The following is a 21,491-nucleotide window of genomic DNA, read 5'->3' on the forward strand; positions in this document are numbered from 1 at the left end:
TGGAGGCTATATACAGGGTGTACTGGTAGAGAGTCAATGTGGAGGCTATATACAGGGTGTACTGGTAGAGAGTCAATGTGGAGGCTATATACAGGGTGTACTGGTAGAGAGTCAATGTGGAGGCTATATACAGGGTGTACTGGTAGAGAGTCAATGTGGAGGCTATATACAGGGTGTACTGGTAGAGAGTCAATGTGGAGGCTATATACAGGGTGTACTGGTAGAGAGTCAATGTGGAGGCTATATACAGGGTGTACTGGTAGAGAGTCAATGTGGAGGCTATATACAGGGTGTACTGGTAGAGAGTCAATGTGGAGGCTATATACAGGGTGTACTGGTAGAGAGTCAATGTGGAGGCTATATACAGGGTGTACTGGTACAGAGTCAATGTGGAGGCTATATACAGGGGTACTGGTACAGAGTCAATGTGGAGGCTATATACAGGGTGTACTGGTACAGAGTCAATGTGGAGGCTATATACAGGGGGTACCGGTACAGAGTCAATGTGGAGGCTATATACAGGGGTACCGGTACAGAGTCAATGTGGAGGCTATATACAGGGGGTACCGGTACAGAGTCAATGTGGAGGCTATATACAGGGGGTACCGGTACAGAGTCAATGTGGAGGCTATATACAGGGTGTACTGGTAGAGAGTCAATGTGGAGGCTATATACAGGGGTACCGGTACAGAGTCAATGTGGAGGCTATATACAGGGTGTACTGGTAGAGAGTCAATGTGGAGGCTATATACAGGGTACCGGTACAGAGTCAATGTGGAGGCTATATACAGGGGTACTGGTACAGAGTCAATGTGGAGGCTATATACAGGGTGTACTGGTAGAGAGTCAATGTGGAGGCTATATACAGGGTGTACTGGTAGAGAGTCAATGTGGAGGCTATATACAGGGTGTACTGGTAGAGAGTCAATGTGGAGGCTATATACAGGGTGTACTGGTAGAGAGTCAATGTGGAGGCTATATACAGGGTGTACTGGTAGAGAGTCAATGTGGAGGCTATATACAGGGTGTACTGGTAGAGAGTCAATGTGGAGGCTATATACAGGGTGTACTGGTAGAGAGTCAATGTGGAGGCTATATACAGGGTGTACTGGTAGAGAGTCAATGTGGAGGCTATATACAGGGTGTACTGGTAGAGAGTCAATGTGGAGGCTATATACAGGGTGTACTGGTAGAGAGTCAATGTGGAGGCTATATACAGGGTGTACTGGTAGAGAGTCAATGTGGAGGCTATATACAGGGGGTACTGGTAGAGAGTCAATGTGGAGGCTATATACAGGGTGTACTGGTAGAGAGTCAATGTGGAGGCTATATACAGGGTGTACTGGTAGAGAGTCAATGTGGAGGCTATATACAGGGTGTACTGGTAGAGAGTCAATGTGGAGGCTATATACAGGGGGTACTGGTACAGAGTCAATGTGGAGGCTATATACAGGGTGTACTGGTAGAGAGTCAATGTGGAGGCTATATACAGGGTGTACTGGTAGAGAGTCAATGTGGAGGCTATATACAGGGTGTACTGGTACAGAGTCAATGTGGAGGCTATATACAGGGTGTACTGGTAGAGAGTCAATGTGGAGGCTATATACAGGGTGTACTGGTAGAGAGTCAATGTGGAGGCTATATACAGGGTGTACTGGTAGAGAGTCAATGTGGAGGCTATATACAGGGTACTGGTACAGAGTCAATGTGGAGGCTATATACAGGGTGTACTGGTAGAGAGTCAATGTGGAGGCTATATACAGGGGGTACTGGTACAGAGTCAATGTGGAGGCTATATACAGGGGGTACTGGTACAGAGTCAATGTGGAGGCTATATACAGGGGGTACTGGTACAGAGTCAATGTGGAGGCTATATACAGGGGGTACTGGTACAGAGTCAATGTGGAGGCTATATACAGGGGTACTGGTACAGAGTCAATGTGGAGGCTATATACAGGGGGTACTGGTACAGAGTCAATGTGGAGGCTATATACAGGGTGTACTGGTAGAGAGTCAATGTGGAGGCTATATACAGGGGGTACTGGTACAGAGTCAATGTGGAGGCTATATACAGGGTGTACTGGTAGAGAGTCAATGTGGAGGCTATATACAGGGGTACTGGTACAGAGTCAATGTGGAGGCTATATACAGGGGTACTGGTACAGAGTCAATGTGGAGGCTATATACAGGGGGTACTGGTACAGAGTCAATGTGGAGGCTATATACAGGGGTACTGGTACAGAGTCAATGTGGAGGCTATATACAGGGGTACTGGTACAGAGTCAATGTGGAGGCTATATACAGGGTGTACTGGTAGAGAGTCAATGTGGAGGCTATATACAGGGGGTACTGGTACAGAGTCAATGTGGAGGCTATATACAGGGTGTACTGGTAGAGAGTCAATGTGGAGGCTATATACAGGGGTACTGGTACAGAGTCAATGTGGAGGCTATATACAGGGTACTGGTACAGAGTCAATGTGGAGGCTATATACAGGGGGTACTGGTACAGAGTCAATGTGGAGGCTATATACAGGGGGTACTGGTACAGAGTCAATGTGGAGGCTATATACAGGGTGTACTGGTACAGAGTCAATGTGGAGGCTATATACAGGGGTACTGGTAGAGAGTCAATGTGGAGGCTATATACAGGGGGTACTGGTACAGAGTCAATGTGGAGGCTATATACAGGGGGTACTGGTACAGAGTCAATGTGGAGGCTATATACAGGGGGTACTGGTACAGAGTCAATGTGGAGGCTATATACAGGGGGTACTGGTACAGAGTCAATGTGGAGGCTATATACAGGGTGTACTGGTAGAGAGTCAATGTGGAGGCTATATACAGGGGTACTGGTACAGAGTCAATGTGGAGGCTATATACAGGGTGTACTGGTAGAGAGTCAATGTGGAGGCTATATACAGGGTGTACTGGTAGAGAGTCAATGTGGAGGCTATATACAGGGTGTACTGGTAGAGAGTCAATGTGGAGGCTATATACAGGGTGTACTGGTAGAGAGTCAATGTGGAGGCTATATACAGGGGGTACTGGTAGAGAGTCAATGTGGAGGCTATATACAGGGTGTACTGGTAGAGAGTCAATGTGGAGGCTATATACAGGGTGTACTGGTAGAGAGTCAATGTGGAGGCTATATACAGGGTGTACTGGTAGAGAGTCAATGTGGAGGCTATATACAGGGGTACTGGTACAGAGTCAATGTGGAGGCTATATACAGGGTGTACTGGTAGAGAGTCAATGTGGAGGCTATATACAGGGTGTACTGGTAGAGAGTCAATGTGGAGGCTATATACAGGGTGTACTGGTAGAGAGTCAATGTGGAGGCTATATACAGGGTGTACTGGTAGAGAGTCAATGTGGAGGCTATATACAGGGTGTACTGGTAGAGAGTCAATGTGGAGGCTATATACAGGGTGTACTGGTAGAGAGTCAATGTGGAGGCTATATACAGGGGGTACTGGTAGAGAGTCAATGTGGAGGCTATATACAGGGTGTACTGGTAGAGAGTCAATGTGGAGGCTATATACAGGGTGTACTGGTAGAGAGTCAATGTGGAGGCTATATACAGGGTGTACTGGTAGAGAGTCAATGTGGAGGCTATATACAGGGGGTACTGGTACAGAGTCAATGTGGAGGCTATATACAGGGTGTACTGGTAGAGAGTCAATGTGGAGGCTATATACAGGGTGTACTGGTAGAGAGTCAATGTGGAGGCTATATACAGGGTGTACTGGTAGAGAGTCAATGTGGAGGCTATATACAGGGTGTACTGGTAGAGAGTCAATGTGGAGGCTATATACAGGGTGTACTGGTAGAGAGTCAATGTGGAGGCTATATACAGGGTGTACTGGTAGAGAGTCAATGTGGAGGCTATATACAGGGTGTACTGGTAGAGAGTCAATGTGGAGGCTATATACAGGGTGTACTGGTAGAGAGTCAATGTGGAGGCTATATACAGGGTGTACTGGTAGAGAGTCAATGTGGAGGCTATATACAGGGTGTACTGGTAGAGAGTCAATGTGGAGGCTATATACAGGGTGTACTGGTAGAGAGTCAATGTGGAGGCTATATACAGGGTGTACTGGTAGAGAGTCAATGTGGAGGCTATATACAGGGTGTACTGGTAGAGAGTCAATGTGGAGGCTATATACAGGGTGTACTGGTAGAGAGTCAATGTGGAGGCTATATACAGGGTGTACTGGTAGAGAGTCAATGTGGAGACTATATACAGGGTGTACTGGTAGAGAGTCAATGTGGAGACTATATACAGGGTGTACTGGTAGAGAGTCAATGTGGAGGCTATATACAGGGTGTACTGGTAGAGAGTCAATGTGGAGGCTATATACAGGGTGTACTGGTAGAGAGTCAATGTGGAGGCTATATACAGGGGGTACTGGTACAGAGTCAATGTGGAGGCTATATACAGGGTGTACTGGTACAGAGTCAATGTGGAGGCTATATACAGGGGGTACTGGTACAGAGTCAATGTGGAGGCTATATACAGGGGGTACTGGTACAGAGTCAATGTGGAGGCTATATACAGGGGGTACCGGTACAGAGTCAATGTGGAGGCTATATACAGGGGTACTGGTACAGAGTCAATGTGGAGGCTATATACAGGGTGTACTGGTAGAGAGTCAATGTGGAGACTATATACAGGGGGTACTGGTAAGAGTCAATGTGGAGACTATATAGCAGGGTGTACTGGTACAGAGTCAATGTGGAGACTATATACAGGGGGTACCGGTACAGAGTCAATGTGGAGACTATATACAGGGGGTACCGTACAGAGTCAATGTGGAGGCTATATACAGGGTGTACTGGTAGAGAGTCAATGTGGAGCTATATACAGGGTGTACTGGTAGAGAGTCAATGTGGAGGCTATATACAGGGTGTACTGGTAGAGAGTCAATGTGGAGGCTATATACAGGGTGTACTGGTAGAAGAGTCAATGTGGAGGCTATATACAGGTGTGTACTGGTAGAGAGTCAATGTGGAGGCTATATACAGGGTGTACTGGTAGAGAGTCAATGTGGAAGGCTATATACAGGTGTACTGGTAGAGAGTCAATGTGGAGGCTATATACAGGGTGTACTGGTAGAGAGTCAATGTGGAGGCTATATACAGGGTGTACTGGTAGAGAGTCAATGTGGAGGCTATATACAGGGTGTACTGGTAGAGAGTCAATGTGGAGGCTATATACAGGGTGTACTGGTAGAGAGTCAATGTGGAGGCTATATACAGGGGGTACTGGTAGAGAGTCAATGTGGAGGCTATATACAGGGGGTACTGGTAGAGAGTCAATGTGGAGGCTATATACAGGGTGTACTGGTAGAGAGTCAATGTGGAGGCTATATACAGGGTGTACTGGTAGAGAGTCAATGTGGAGGCTATATTACAGGGGGTACTGGTACAGAGTCAATGTGGAGACTATATACAGGGTGTACTGGTAGAGAGTCAATGTGGAGGCTATATACAGGGTGTACTGGTAGAGAGTCATGTGGAGACTATATACAGGGTGTACTGGTACAGAGTCAATGTGGAGGCTATAATACAGGGGTGTACTGGTAGAGAGTCAATGTGGAGACTATATACAGGGTGTACTGGTAGAGAGTCAATGTGGAGACTATATACAGGGTGTACTGGTAGAGAGTCAATGTGGAGACTATATACAGGGGTACGGTAGAGAGTCAATGTGGAGACTATATACAGGGTGTACTGGTAGAGAGTCAATGTGGACGCTATATACAGGGGGTACTGGTACAGAGTCAATGTGGAGGCTATATACAGGGGGTACTGGTACAGAGTCAATGTGGAGGCTATATACAGGGGGTACCGGTACAGAGTCAATGTGGAGGCTATATACAGGGGGTACCGGTACAGAGTCAATGTGGAGGCTATATACAGGGGGTACCGGTACAGAGTCAATGTGGAGGCTATATACAGGGGGTACCGGTACAGAGTCAATGTGGAGGCTATATACAGGGTGTACTGGTAGAGAGTCAATGTGGAGACTATATACAGGGGGTACCGGTACAGAGTCAATGTGGAGACTATATACAGGGTGTACTGGTAGAGAGTCAATGTGGAGACTATATACAGGGGGTACCGGTACAGAGTCAATGTGGAGACTATATACAGGGGGTACCGGTACAGAGTCAATGTGGAGGCTATATACAGGGTGTACTGGTAGAGAGTCAATGTGGAGGCTATATACAGGGTGTACTGGTAGAGAGTCAATGTGGAGGCTATATACAGGGTGTACTGGTAGAGAGTCAATGTGGAGGCTATATACAGGGTGTACTGGTAGAGAGTCAATGTGGAGGCTATATACAGGGTGTACTGGTAGAGAGTCAATGTGGAGGCTATATACAGGGTGTACTGGTAGAGAGTCAATGTGGAGGCTATATACAGGGTGTACTGGTAGAGAGTCAATGTGGAGGCTATATACAGGGTGTACTGGTAGAGAGTCAATGTGGAGGCTATATACAGGGTGTACTGGTAGAGAGTCAATGTGGAGGCTATATACAGGGTGTACTGGTAGAGAGTCAATGTGGAGGCTATATACAGGGTGTACTGGTAGAGAGTCAATGTGGAGGCTATATACAGGGGGTACTGGTAGAGAGTCAATGTGGAGGCTATATACAGGGGGTACCGGTACAGAGTCAATGTGGAGACTATATACAGGGGGTACTGGTACAGAGTCAATGTGGAGGCTATATACAGGGGGTACTGGTCAGAGTCAATGTGGAGCTATATACAGGGTGTACTGGTACAGAGTCAATGTGGAGACTATATACAGGGTGTACTGGTAGAGAGTCAATGTGGAGACTATATACAGGGGGTACTGGTACAGAGTCAATGTGGAGACTATATACAGGGTGTACTGGTAGAGAGTCAATGTGGAGACTATATACAGGGTGTACTGGTAGAGAGTCAATGTGGAGGCAATATACAGGGTGTACTGGTAGAGAGTCAATGTGGAGGCTATATACAGGGTGTACTGGTAGAGAGTCAATGTGGAGGCTATATACAGGGTGTACTGGTAGAGAGTCAATGTGGAGGCTATATACAGGGTGTACTGGTAGAGAGTCAATGTGGAGGCTATATACAGGGTGTACTGGTAGAGAGTCAATGTGGAGGCTATATACAGGGTGTACTGGTAGAGAGTCAATGTGGAGGCTATATACAGGGGGTACTGGTACAGAGTCAATGTGGAGACTATATACAGGGTGTACTGGTAGAGAGTCAATGTGGAGGCTATATACAGGGTGTACTGGTAGAGAGTCAATGTGGAGGCTATATACAGGGTGTACTGGTAGAGAGTCAATGTGGAGGCTATATACAGGGTGTACTGGTAGAGAGTCAATGTGGAGGCTATATACAGGGTGTACTGGTAGAGAGTCAATGTGGAGGCTATATACAGGGTGTACTGGTAGAGAGTCAATGTGGAGGCTATATACAGGGTGTACTGGTAGAGAGTCAATGTGGAGACTATATACAGGGGGTACTGGTACAGAGTCAATGTGGAGACTATATACAGGGTGTACTGGTAGAGAGTCAATGTGGAGGCTATATACAGGGTGTACTGGTACAGAGTCAATGTGGAGGCTATATACAGGGTGTACTGGTACAGAGTCCAGTGTGGAGACTATATACAGGGTGTACCGGTACAGAGTCAATGTGGAGACTATATACAGGGGGTACCGGTACAGAGTCAATGTGGAGGCTATATACAGGGTGTACTGGTAGAGAGTCAATGTGGAGACTATATACAGGGGGTACCGGTACAGAGTCAATGTGGAGACTATATACAGGGTGTACTGGTAGAGAGTCAATGTGGAGGCTATATACAGGGGGTACCGGTACAGAGTCAATGTGGAGACTATATACAGGGGGTACCGGTACAGAGTCAATGTGGAGGCTATATACAGGGGGTACTGGTACAGAGTCAATGTGGAGGCTATATACAGGGGGTACTGGTACAGAGTCAATGTGGAGGCTATATACAGGGGGTACCGGTACAGAGTCAATGTGGAGACTATATACAGGGTGTACTGGTAGAGAGTCAATGTGGAGACTATATACAGGGGGTACCGGTACAGAGTCAATGTGGAGACTATATACAGGGTGTACTGGTAGAGAGTCAATGTGGAGACTATATACAGGGGGTACCGGTACAGAGTCAATGTGGAGACTATATACAGGGGGTACCGGTACAGAGTCAATGTGGAGGCTATATACAGGGGGTACCGGTACAGAGTCAATGTGGAGGCTATATACAGGGGGTACCGGTACAGAGTCAATGTGGAGGCTATATACAGGATGTTACGGTACAGAGTCAATGTGGAGGCTATATACAGGGGGTACTGGGTAGAGAGTCAATGTGGAGACTATATACAGGGGGTACCGGTACAGAGTCAATGTGGAGACTATATACAGGGGGTACTGGTACAGAGTCAATGTGGAGGCTATATACAGGGGGTACCGGTCCAGAGTCAATGTGGAGGCTATATACAGGGGGTACCGGTACAGAGTCAATGTGGAGACTATATACAGGGTGTACTGGTAGAGAGTCAATGTGGAGACTATATACAGGGGTACCGGTACAGAGTCAATGTGGAGACTATATACAGGGTGTACTGGTAGAGAGTCAATGTGGAGACTATATACAGGGGGTACCGGTACAGAGTCAATGTGGAGACTATATACAGGGTGTACTGGTAGAGAGTCAATGTGGAGACTATATACAGGGGGTACCGGTACAGAGTCAATGTGGAGACTATATACAGGGGGTACCGGTACAGAGTCAATGTGGAGGCTATATACAGGGGGTACCGGTACAGAGTCAATGTGGAGGCTATATACAGGGGGTACCGGTACAGAGTCAATGTGGAGGCTATATACAGGATGTTACGGTACAGAGTCAATGTGGAGGCTATATACAGGGGGTACTGGTAGAGAGTCAATGTGGAGACTATATACAGGGGGTACCGTACAGAGTCAATGTGGAGACTATATACAGGGGGTACTGGTACAGAGTCAATGTGGAGGCTATATACAGGGGGTACCGGTACAGAGTCAATGTGGAGGCTATATACAGGGGGTACCGGTACAGAGTCAATGTGGAGACTATATACAGGGGGTACCGGTACAGAGTCAATGTGGAGACTATATACAGGGGGTACCGGTACAGAGTCAATGTGGAGGCTATATACAGGGGGTACTGGTAGAGAGTCAATGTGGAGACTATATACAGGGGGTACAGGTAGAGAGTCAATGTGGAGACTATATACAGGGGGTACCGGTACAGAGTCAATGTGGAGACTATATACAGGGGGTACCGGTACAGAGTCAATGTGGAGACTATATACAGGGGGTACCGGTACAGAGTCAATGTGGAGGCTATATACAGGGGGTACCGGTACAAGAGTCAATGTGGAGGCTATATACAGGGGGTACCGTACAGAGTCAATGTGGAGGCTATATACAGGGGGTACCGGTACAGAGTCAATGTGGAGGCTATATACAGGGGGTACCGGTACAGAGTCAATGTGGAGGCTATATACAGGGGGTACCGGTACAGAGTCAATGTGGAGGCTATATACAGGATGTTACGTACAGAGTCAATGTGGAGACTATATACAGGATGTTACGTACAGAGTCAATGTGGAGGCTATATACAGGATGTTACGGTACAGAGTCAATGTGGAGGCTATATACAGGGGGTACCGGTACAGAGTCAATGTGGAGGCTATATACTGGGGGTACCGGTACAGAGTCAATGTGGAGACTATATACAGGGGGTACCGGTACAGAGTCAATGTGGAGGCTATATACAGGATGTTACGTACAGAGTCAATGTGGAGGCTATATACAGGGGGTACCGGTACAGAGTCAATGTGGAGGCTATATACAGGGGGTACCGGTACAGAGTCAATGTGGAGGCTATATACAGGGGTACCGGTACAGAGTCAATGTGGAGGCTATATACAGGGGGTACCGGTACAGAGTCAATGTGGAGGCTATATACAGGGGGTACCGGTACAGAGTCAATGTGGAGGCTAAATACAGGATGTTACGGTACAGAGTCAATGTGGAGGCTATATACAGGGGGTACTGGTAGAGAGTCAATGTGGAGACTATATACAGGGGGTACCGGTACAGAGTCAATGTGGAGACTATATACAGGGGGTACCGGTACAGAGTCAATGTGGAGGCTATATACAGGATGTTACGTACAGAGTCAATGTGGAGGCTATATACAGGGGGTACAGGTACAGAGTCAATGTGGAGGCTATATACAGGGGGTACCGGTACAGAGTCAATGTGGAGACTATATACAGGGGGTACCGGTACAGAGTCAATGTGGAGGCTATATACAGGGGGTACCGGTACAGAGTCAATGTGGAGGCTATATACAGGGGGTACCGGTACAGAGTCAATGTGGAGGCTATATACAGGGGGTACCAGTACAGAGTCAATGTGGAGACTATATACAGGGGGTACCGGTACAGAGTCAATGTGGAGGCTATATACAGGGGGTACCGGTACAGAGTCAATGTGGAGGCTAAATACAGGATGTTACGGTACAGAGTCAATGTGCGGGGGCACCGGTTAGGTAATATGTACATGTAGGTAGAGTTAATAAAGTGACTATGCATATATAATAACAGAGAGTAGCAGCATCATAAAAGGGGGGGGGGGGACAATGCAAATAGTCTGGGTAGCCATTTGATTAGGTGTTCAGGAGTCTTATGGCGTGAGTGGTAGAAGCTGTTTAGAAGCCTCTTGGACCTAGCCTTGGGGCTAGAGCACAGTCTATGACTAGGGTGGCTGGAGTCTTTGACCATTTTTAGGGCCTTCCTCTGACACCGTCTGGTATAGAGGTCCTGGATGGCAGTAAGCTTGGCCCAAGTGATGTACTGGGCCGTACGCACTACCCTCTGTAGTGCCTTGCAGTCAGACGCCGAGCAGTTGCCTTACCAGGCAGTGATGCAACCCGTCAGGATGCTCTCGGTGGTGCAGCTGTAGAACCTTTAGAAGATCTGAGGACCATGCCAAATCTTTTCAGTCTTCTGAGGGGGAATAGGTTTTGTCGTGCCCTCTTCACGACTGTCTTGGTGTGCTTGGACCATGTTAGTTTGTTGGTGATGTGGACACCAAGGAACTTAAATCTCTCAACCTGCTCCACTACAGCCCTGTCGATGAGAATGGAGGCGTGCTCCTTTTCCACGTTGAGGGAGAGGTTTTTATCCTGGCACCACACTGCCAGGTCTCTGACCTCCTCCCTATAGGCTGTCTCATTGTTGTCGGTGATCAGGCCTAACACTGTTGCGTCATCGGCAAACTTAATGATGGTGTTGGAGTCCTGCCATGAAGCTGTTGTTGGTTAAGGGCTTGTAAGTAATGTGACAAATAAAATGTGATTTGATTATGTGTATGTACACGCACTCAAGCAGCAACACACACAGAACTGTGTACGTGTGGCGCCCCCTGTCTGGCCTGTGTGCGGGTGCAGGGCAGGTCGGCAGATTTTGGGACGGCGTCGCCTGAGATGTGTGTGTGTGTGTGTGTGTGGAATTTCACACGGCAGCTCCATGGTTACACAGCCGGGATCAAAGGGTGTAGACCTTTCACAGCCTCCTACCAGCTCCTTTTCCCCTCCTTCCCTTTTCTCCTCTTTTCTCCTCATCTTCTCATCCATCCTCTGCTCCCTTCGTTCCCTCACGCTCCTGCCAGTCTGTCCGGCATGCCTGGCGAGACGGCTCGCTCTCTCTCATCTCCCTTCTCCTCTCTTCTTGGTCTCCCTCGCTCTGTTTCTCTTTCAAATCAAAATCAAATCAAATTCTATTGGTCGGCCTACACATATTTAGCAGATGGTTTTTGCGGGCGTAGCGACATGTTTGTGTTCCTAGCACCAACAGTGCAGTAATCTTTATAAATCTCTATGCCTATTTCCTTTCTCCCTGTGTTAGTTGTCCATTGGTGTGTGTGTGTGTGTGTGTGTGTGTGTGTGTGTGTGTGTGTGTGTGTGTGTGTGTGTGTGTGTGTGTGTGTGTGTGTGTGTGTGTGTGTGTGTGTGCGTGCGTGCGTGCGTGCGTGCGTGCGTGCGTGCGTGCGTGCGTGCGTGCGTGCGTGCGTGCGTGCGTGCGTGCGTGCGTGTGTGTGTGCGTGCATGCACACAAGTCCCTCCATTCTTGCCTCTTGTCTCTTACTGCTCTACTATAGGGGTCAAGTATTGGTATAGTTACCATACAGTATGAAGAACAACCGGTCGGTGTAGAGTACAGGCCAGACAACTGTTGGTGTGAAATATTAGCTCTCATCAGCCATCATTAACTATCATCCACCTGGTTCCTGGTTACTCTTATACTGAACAAAAATATGAACGCAAAGCGCAACAAAAATATATAATATTTAAACTTCATTTAACCAGGTAGGCCAGTTGAGAACAAGTTCTCATTTATATCTGTGACCTGGCCCTTATAAAGCAAAGCAGTGGGACATAAACAATAACACAGAGTTACACATAAACAAACGTACAGTCAATAACACAAGGCCCTAATCTATGGATTTCACATGAATGGGCAGGGGCACAGACATAGGTGGGCCTGGGAGGGCACACTGTGCATTTGTAAACTATTCAGACCCCTTAACTTTTTTCCACATTTTGTAACATAACAAAATGTGTGAGTTGTCAAGAGTCGGAATACTTTCCGAATGCACTGTGAGCACACCCGCTTGGGAGCCAGGCCCAGCCAATCAGAATGAGTTTTTCCCCACAAAGGGCTTCATTACAGACCAAAATACTCCTCAGTTTCATCAGCTGTCCGGCTTATGGTAGAGAAATGAACATTAAATTATCTGGTAACAGCTCTGGTAGACATTCCTGCAGTTAGCATGCCAATTGCACGCTCCTTCAAAAATTGAGACATCTGTGGCATTGTGTTATGTAACAAAACTGCACATTTTAGAGTGGCCTTTTACTGTCTCCAGCACAAGGTGCACCTGTGTAATGATCATGCTGTTTAATCATCCACCTGTCAGGTGGAGAAATGCTCACTAACAGTGATGTAAACAAATTTGTGCACAACATTTTAGAGAAATAGGCTTTTTGTGTACATGAAACATTTCTGGGATCTTTTATTTCCGCTCATGAAACATGGAACAAACATTTTACATGCTGCATTTATATTTTTGTTCTGTATAGATTAAGGAACAATAGCAGGCTTTCATCCCAGGAGATGCCTGGGAAAGTGGTGTGTTTGAATGGTTAATGCTGCAATATGTAACGTTTTGGGCGACCCGACCAAATTCACATAGAAATGTGAGTTACAGATCTGTCATTCACATTAAAATCAAGTCTAAGAAGCGGTAGATGTGTTCTATGTGAGCTATTTCTATGCTTCCCGTTCTTCTGTTTAGTTTTTGCATCTTTTACGTTCGGTTTTGCTTCAAACAGCTGAAAATTCAATATTTTTGATTATAGGAAAGATATTTCACAGCAGTTTTTATGGTGCAATGATTATCTACAGTACAATATACATTGCTTGTTTTGTCACATAAACTGGAATTAGGCAAACTATTCGAATTTGAGCAACCAGGAAATGGCGGAGCATATTGCACCTTTTACTGATGTATTACTATTTAATGTATTATTCTTTGTGATACTGTATATCAGCACTGATTGACTTAGAGTCTCTCTCTGGGGCTCACAAAATCTCTCTCTCTCTCTCTCTCTCTCTCTCTCTCTCTCTCTCTCTCTCTCTCTCTCTCTCTCTCTCTCTCTCTCTCTCTCTCTCTCTCTCTCTCTTTCTCTTTCTCTTTCTCTTTCTCTTTCTCTTCTCTTCTCTCAGGTCCTGCTGGTGTTTGCGAAGGAGGATGGTCAAAGCGATGCCTTCTGGTGGGCGTGTGACCGGGCGGGTTTCAGGTGTAACATCGCCCGAACGCCTGAGTCCGCCATCGAGTGTTTCCTGGACAAGAGCCACGAGATTGTAGTCGTCGATGGACGCCACTCACGATACTTTGAGGCAGAAGCTGTCTGTCGGTAAACTCAAACTGTCTGTCTGTCGGTAAACTCAAACTGTCTGTCTGTCTGTCTGTCGGTAAACTCAAACTGTCTGTCTGTCTGTCTGTCGGTAAACTCAAACTGTCTGTCTGTCTGTCTGTCTGTCGGTAAACTCAAACTGTCTGTCTGTCTGTCTGTCTGTCTGTCTGTCTGTCTGTCTGTCTGTCTGTCTGTCTGTCTGTCTGTCTGTCTGTCTGTCTGTCTGTCTGTCTGTCTGTCTGTCTGTCTGTCTGTCTGTCTGTCTGTCTGTCTGTCTGTCTGTCGGTAAACTCAAACTGTCTGTCTGTCATGGGCAACTTTGATGGGGCTGGGGGCCACAAAAAATCTTGCTCACAGGTCTGTGTACCCGAATCCATACCCTCACATACATACACATTGCATTGTGAGCAAAAAAAAATTGTACACATTTTACAATGGAGCAGAGAGAAGATTTTAAATCAATTCCCCACACACACACAGCCGGTAATTCCACCTTGATTACAAGTTTAGATAGCTGGCCTCTAAACTAATTTAGCAATCTAAAAATGTCACAGATACCTTAAAAATACATTTAAGGGTGTGCATCATAAAACCAGTCAGTATCTGGTGTGACCACCATTTGCCTCATGCATTGCGACACATCTCCTTTTGCATAGAGTTGATCAGGATGTTAATTGTTCATTGTTAATGTTGATTGTGGCCTGTGGAATGTTGTCCCACTGCTCTTCAATGGCGAAGTGGCTAGATATTGGCAGGAACTGGAACACACTGTCGTACATCTATCCAGAGCATCCCAAACATGCTTAATGGGTGACATGTCGGGTGAGTATACAGGCCATGGAAGAACTGGGACATTTTCAGCTTGTGTACAGGTCCTTGCGACATGGTGCCGTACATTATCATGCTGAAACGTGAGGTGGCAGCGGCGGATTAATGGCAGGACAATGGGCCTCAGGATCTCGTCACGATGTCTCTGAACGTTCAAATTGTAAAATCGATAAAATGTTGTGTTCATTGTCCGTAGCTTATGCCTGACCATACAATTAACACCGCACCATGGGGCACTCTGTTCACAACATTAACATCAGCAAACCGCTCGCCCGCACTTCGCCATATACGTAGTCTGTGGTTGTTAGGCCGGTTGGAATAGTTCAATAATTATCTAAAATTCAAGTCTCTGGCAACAGTTCATTCCTGCAGTCAGCATGCCATTTGCATGCTCCCTCAAAACTTGAGACGTCTGTGTCATTGTGTTCTGTGACAAAACTGTACATTTTAGAGTGGCCTTATTGTCCCCAGCACAAGGTGCACCTGTGTAATGATTATGCTGATTAATCAGCTTCTTCATATGCCACACCTGTCAGGTAGATGGATTATCTTGGCAAAGGAGAACAGGGATATAAACTAATTTGTGCACAAAATATGGGAGAAATAAGATTTTTGTGCACATGGAACATTTCTGCGATAATTTTTTTTGCAGCTCATAAAACATGTTGTGTTTATATTTTTGTTCAGTGTAGATACACTAAAAACTCAAACTGTCCTAATAATCCCACCCAGTATTTATCATGTGGTCAGACCATCATTTGCTTCATTATACAGTATCTAGTGATTAGAGTTATTAGTCACGCATGGTAATATTTTCCCAGAAGCAGAGAGAGTGGCTTTCTCTCTTCTCAATAAAGACCTATCACAAGTCTCTTTCTCTCTTTCTGTCTTTCTTTCTGTCTTTCTGTCTTTCTGTCTTTCTTTCTGTCTTTCTTTTTCTTTCTGTCTTTCTTTCTGTCTTTCTTTCTGTCTTTCTGTCTTTCTTTCTGTCTTTCTGTCTTTCTTTCTGTCTTTCTGTCTTTCTTTCTGTCTTTCTTTCTCTCTTTCTTTCTGTCTTTCTTTCTGTCTTTCTGTCTTTCTGTCTTTCTTTCTGTCTTTCTTTCTGTCTTTCTTTCTTTCTGTCTTTCTTTCTTTATCTCTCTCTCCTTCCCTCTCTCCCCTTCTCTCTCTCCTTCCCTCTTTCTCCTTATCTCTCCTCTCTCCACCCTTTCCTCTTTCTCCTCTCTCTCTCCTTCCCTCTCTCTCCTTCCCTCTCTCTCCTTCTCTCTCTCTCCTTCTCTCTCTCTCCTTCCCTCTTTCTCCTTCCCTCTTTCTCCTTCTCTCTCTCTCCTTCCCTCTCTCTCCCTCTCTCTCCTTCTCTCTCTCTCCTTCCCTTTTTCTCCTTATCTCTCTCCTCTCTCCACCCTTTCCTCTTTCTCCTCTCTCTCTCATCTCTCTCTCCTTCCCTCTCTCTCCTTCTCTCTCTCTCCTTCCATCTCTCTCCTTATCTCTCTCCTCTCTCCACCCTTTCCTCTTTCTCCTCTCTCTCATCTCTCTCTCTCTCTTTCCCTCTCTCATCTCTCTCTCCTCCTTCCCTCTTTCTCCTTCTCTCTCTCCTCTCCACCCTTTCCTCTTTCTCCTCTCTCTCATCTCTCTCTCTCTCCTTCCCTCTCTCTCATCTCTCTCTCTCCTTCCCTCTCCCTCTCCTTCCCTCTCTCTCTCCTTCTCTCTCTCTCCTTCCCTCTCTCTCCTTCCCTCTCTCTCATCTCTCTCTCTCTCCTTCCCTCTCCCTCTCCTTCCCTCTCTCTCTCCTTCTCTCTCTCTCCTTCCCTCTCTCTCATCTCTCTCTCTCTCCTTCCCTCTCCTTCCCTCCCTCCCTCCCTCCCTTCCTCCCTCCCATCCCTCCAGTACATTGCGTCCATGGTGAGCCTGTGTAAAGTAGAGAAATGTTCTCTCATATGCCAATGACATCACTCCTCCACTGCCCACATGTTTATACTGGCACTCATTCTAAAGCCTCCTCTCGTGTTGTGTGTCTGTCAAATGAAGCGATCAACTCAATCACACGTATTGCTCTCAAACCTCGTGAGTTAGCGAGGGAATTTTTTAATTTTTTAAAGTCTTCCAAAACATATATTTGATCATTTTGTGGTTGTGAAAATATATATTTTTCTTGACCATCTGCGGGATTCCGAGCGCTTCTGTTTTATCCGTCTCTTAGATGATCAATCTCTTGTGTTGTTGATCCAGGTTGATTCGTGCCACAAAGCGCTCAGAACACACAGTCATTCTGGCCGTTGTGCCACAGACGTAAGTATACACGTCTATCAACTCGTAATTGATTGATGCCGTTTATTGCCATTCAAGAGGATTATTTTTCTCACAACTGAAGTTACATACATATTCACACACACCAAATATAATGATACATGTTTTCACGTTGATGGTGATAATGACATGCAGTACGTATGTATGTGTATTCTATAATGATACAGTCGTAAACTATTCACACCCCTTGACTTTTTCCACATTTTGTTGTGTTACAACCTGTATTTAAAATGTATTACATTTAGATTTTGTTTCACTGATCGACACACAATACATAATGTAGCCTAGTGATTAAGTCCCCGAGCTGACTCGGTGACAAATCTGTCGAGATGCCCTTGAGCAAGGCACTTAACCCTAATTGCTCCTGTAAGTCGCTCTGGATGAGCGTGTCTGCTAAATGACTGACATGTAAATGTCAAAGTGGAATTTTGTTTATAGAAAAAAAAAATTATGAATACAAAATGAACAGCTGAAATGTCTTGAGTCAATAAGTATTCAACCCCTTTGTTATGACAAGCCTAAATAAGTTCAGAAGTAAAAATGTGCTTAGCAAATTGCATAATAAGTTGCATGGACTCATTGCATGTTCAATAACAGTGGTTAACAGGATATTTTAACGACTACCCCATCTCTGTATTCCACACATACAATTATCTGTAAGGTCTCTCAATTGAGTAGTGAAGCACGGACCAGGGAGGTTTATTCAATGCGTCGCAATGAGGAGCAACAATTGGTAGATGTGTAAAACAAACCCAGCTGAATAGCCCTTTGAGGTGAAGTTATTCATTTCACTTTGGATGGTGTATCAATACACCCAGTCACTACAAAGATACAGGCATCCTTCCTAACTCAGTTATCGGAGAGGAAGGAAACAGCTCAGGGATTTCACCTTGAGGCTAATGGTGATTTTAAAACAGTTACAGAGTTTAATGGCTCTGATATGAGAAGGCTGAGGATGGATCAACATCATTGCTCCACAATACTAACCTGACTGCCTAGAATGAAAAGAAGGAAGCCTGAACAGAATACAAATATTCCAAAACATGCATCCTGTTTGCAATTTTTTTTCCTGAAATACAAAGCGATATGTTTGGAGAAATCCAACACAACATACTTCATATTTTCAAGCATGTTGGTGGCTGCATCATGTTATGGGTATGCTTGTCATTGGCAAGGACTAGGGAGTTTTTTAGGATAAAAATAAACAGAATACAGCTATAAGCACAGGCTAGACGAAAACCTGGTTCAGTTTGCTTTGCAACAGCTACTGGGAGGGGAATTCACCTTTCAGCAGGACAATAGCCTAAAACACAAGTCCAAATCTACACTGGAGTTGCTTACCAAAACAACATTGAATGTTTCTTAGTGGCCTAGTTACAGTTTTGACTTAAATCGGCTTGAAAATCTATGACAAGACTTGAAAATGGTTGTCTAGCAAAGATTTTTTAAATAATAATGGCCAAATATTGTACAATCCAGGTGTGCAAAGCTCTAAGAGACTTACCCCAAAACACTCACAGCTGTAATCGCCCCGAAAGGGGCTTCTACAAAGTATTGACTTAGGGGTGTGAATACTTATGTAAATGAGATATTTATGCATTTCATTTTCAATCCATTTGCAACCATTTCTAAAAACATGTTTTCGCTATGTAAATATGGGATATTGTGTGAAGATGGGTGAGAAACAAAATATATTTATTCCATTTTGAATTCAGGCTTTAACACAACAAAATGTGAAGTAAGTCAAGGGGTATGAATACTTTCTGAAGGCACTGTATATCTTATGTGAGCTGATGATGATAATGTCATAGTGTGCACTGCCTATGCTGTTCTCTCTACTCTATAGGCCTTCAGGTCAGGAGGAGCAGTCTGTTCTTCCTCTCCTCTGCGCTGGACTCAGCAGAGTATGCACTCTTCTCCTATGTTCTCTATGTACTATAGGGGGAAGAGGGGATATGACTTTATATGGCATGACATCTGCCCCCACCATCTCCTCTGGGACTCTGTAAAGTGTACTGAGCCAGACAACTCAAAGCACTCATGCTATCCTATCATCCATCTGCTGAGTCAGTCAGTCAGCCAGTCAGCTAGCTCATCTTATAAACACATCACAGTGTTTACCAACTGTTCTGTACTTTACAGTATGTGAGCAGTCTATTTAACATGTCAGCAGGTCACAGCTCTCGTCATATGTCCTACCTCCAGGCTCATATTTCACTTCATCTCTCTCTCTCTCTCTCTCTCAGAGGTATGTGGAGAACAGTAGTGTCTCTGCCTGCTATAATGAGTTGCTCCAGATTGAACATGGAGAGGTGCGCTGCCAGTTCAAACTCAGGTACATTGGGCCTCACACACACACACACACACACACACACAATGTATGACTAAACAGATCACTCTCTCTTCTCTCCCTCAGGGCGTGTAACTCAGTGTTCACTGCTCTGGACCACTGTCAGGAGGCTGTGGAGATCACCAGTGAAGACCATGTGATACAGGTATACACACACACCACTGGTGTAACGAAAACCCTGCAGCCCCTCCCCGGAGGGGGCCCACAAGCTCTGGGGGCCCATGCACTGGTCATCTCATATTTACAGTTGAAGTTGGACGTTTACATGCACTTTAGCCAAGTACATTTAAACTCAGTCTTTCACAATTCCTGACATTTAATCCTAGTAAAAATTCCCTGTTTTAGGTCAGTTAGGATCACCACTTTATTTTAAGAATGTGAAATGTCAGAGTAATAGTAGAGAGAATGATTTATTTCAGCTTTTATTTCTTTCATCACATTCCCAGTGGGTCAGAAGTTTACATACACTCAATTAGTATTTAGTAGGATTGCCTTTAAATTGTTTAACTTGAGTCAAACGTTTCAGGTAGCCTTCCACAAGCGTCCCACAATAAGTTGGGTGAATTTTGGCCCATTCCTCCTGACAGAACTGGTGTAACTGAGTCAGGTTTGTCGGCCTCCTTGCTCGCACACACTTTCTCCGTTCTGGCCACAAAGTTGCTATAGGGTTGAGGTCAGGACTTTGTGATGGCCACTCCAACACATTGACTTTGTCATCCTTAAGCCATTTTGGAACTTTGGAAGTTGGGAAAAAATGGCGCTGGAGGAGATGGCCGGCGTTTTACGGTCTCCTAACCAATTGTGCTATTATGTGGTTTTTTTGCGATATTTGTTAATTATTTTGAACATAATGTTTCTGCAACCATATCTTACGGCAAAAAAGAGCTTCTGGATATCAGGAGAGCGATCACTCACCTCGGATTAGATAAAGAGCTTCTGGATATCAGGAGAGCGATCACTCACCTCGGATTAGATAAAGAGCTTCTGGATATCAGGACAGCGATCACTCACCTCGGATTAGATAAAGAGCTTCTGGATATCAGGACAGCGATCACTCACCTCGGATTAGATAAAGAGCTTCTGGATATCAGGACAGCGATCACTCACCTCGGATTAGATAAAGAGCTTCTGGATATCAGGACAGCGATCACTCACCTCGGATTAGACAAAGAGCTTCTGGATATCAGGACAGCGATCACTCACCTCGGATTAGACAAAGAGCTTCTGGATATCAGGACAGCGATCACTCACCTCGGATTAGACAAAGAGATTCTGGATATCAGGACAGCGATCACTCACCTCGGATTAGACAAAGAGCTTCTGGATATCAGGACAGCGATCACTCACCTCGGATTAGACAAAGAGATTCTGGATATCAGGACAGCGATCACTCACCTCGGATTAGACAAAGAGCTTCTGGATATCAGGACAGCGATCACTCACCTCGGATTAGACAAAGAGCTTCTGGATATCAGGACAGCGATTACTCACCCCGCAGGGCAGACGTCCCAATTATTCGCATAAGGAAGCGACGCAGAGGAAGTAGAGCCGGATGCCTCGTCCGGATCCGCAGAAGGCGACTAGGAAAGCTGCCGGTACCGTCGATGTTACTCGCCAACGTGCAATCATTTGACAATAAACTAGACAAGGTAAGATCACGAATATCCTACCAACGGAACATCAAAAACTGTAATATCCTATGTTTCACGGAATCGTGGCTGAATGACGACATAGGCAGGATACACGCTTTCACCGGCAAGATAGAACAGCACACTCCGGGACGAGGAAGGGCGGTCTGTGCATATTTGTGAACAACAGCTGGTGCACGAAATCTAAGGAAGTCTCTAGATTTTGGTCGCCTGAAGTAGAGTATATTGTTATAAATTGCAGGCCACACTACTTGCCTAGAGAGTTCTCAGCTATACTTTTTGTGGCTGTT

The 21,491-nt window shown here is 45.5% G+C and overlaps 1 protein-coding gene across 1 annotated transcript in view; it reads left to right on the forward strand.

Annotated features, from left to right (window-relative positions):
• The window catches only part of LOC109874287 (high affinity cAMP-specific and IBMX-insensitive 3',5'-cyclic phosphodiesterase 8B), a 105,512-nt gene that overhangs the window by 40,987 nt on the left and 43,034 nt on the right, over positions 1-21,491 (forward strand). Inside the window, exons 3-7 of the mRNA XM_031809542.1 lie at positions 13,877-14,067; positions 17,125-17,184; positions 19,049-19,106; positions 19,449-19,537; positions 19,619-19,697. Of these exons, the coding sequence (XP_031665402.1) occupies positions 13,877-14,067; positions 17,125-17,184; positions 19,049-19,106; positions 19,449-19,537; positions 19,619-19,697 (477 nt within the window). The remainder of the gene's footprint in view (positions 1-13,876; positions 14,068-17,124; positions 17,185-19,048; positions 19,107-19,448; positions 19,538-19,618; positions 19,698-21,491) is intronic.

Source organism: Oncorhynchus kisutch, linkage group LG29, assembly GCF_002021735.2.
Source record: "Oncorhynchus kisutch isolate 150728-3 linkage group LG29, Okis_V2, whole genome shotgun sequence".
In the NCBI taxonomy this organism is placed as follows: Eukaryota; Metazoa; Chordata; class Actinopteri; order Salmoniformes; family Salmonidae; genus Oncorhynchus; species Oncorhynchus kisutch.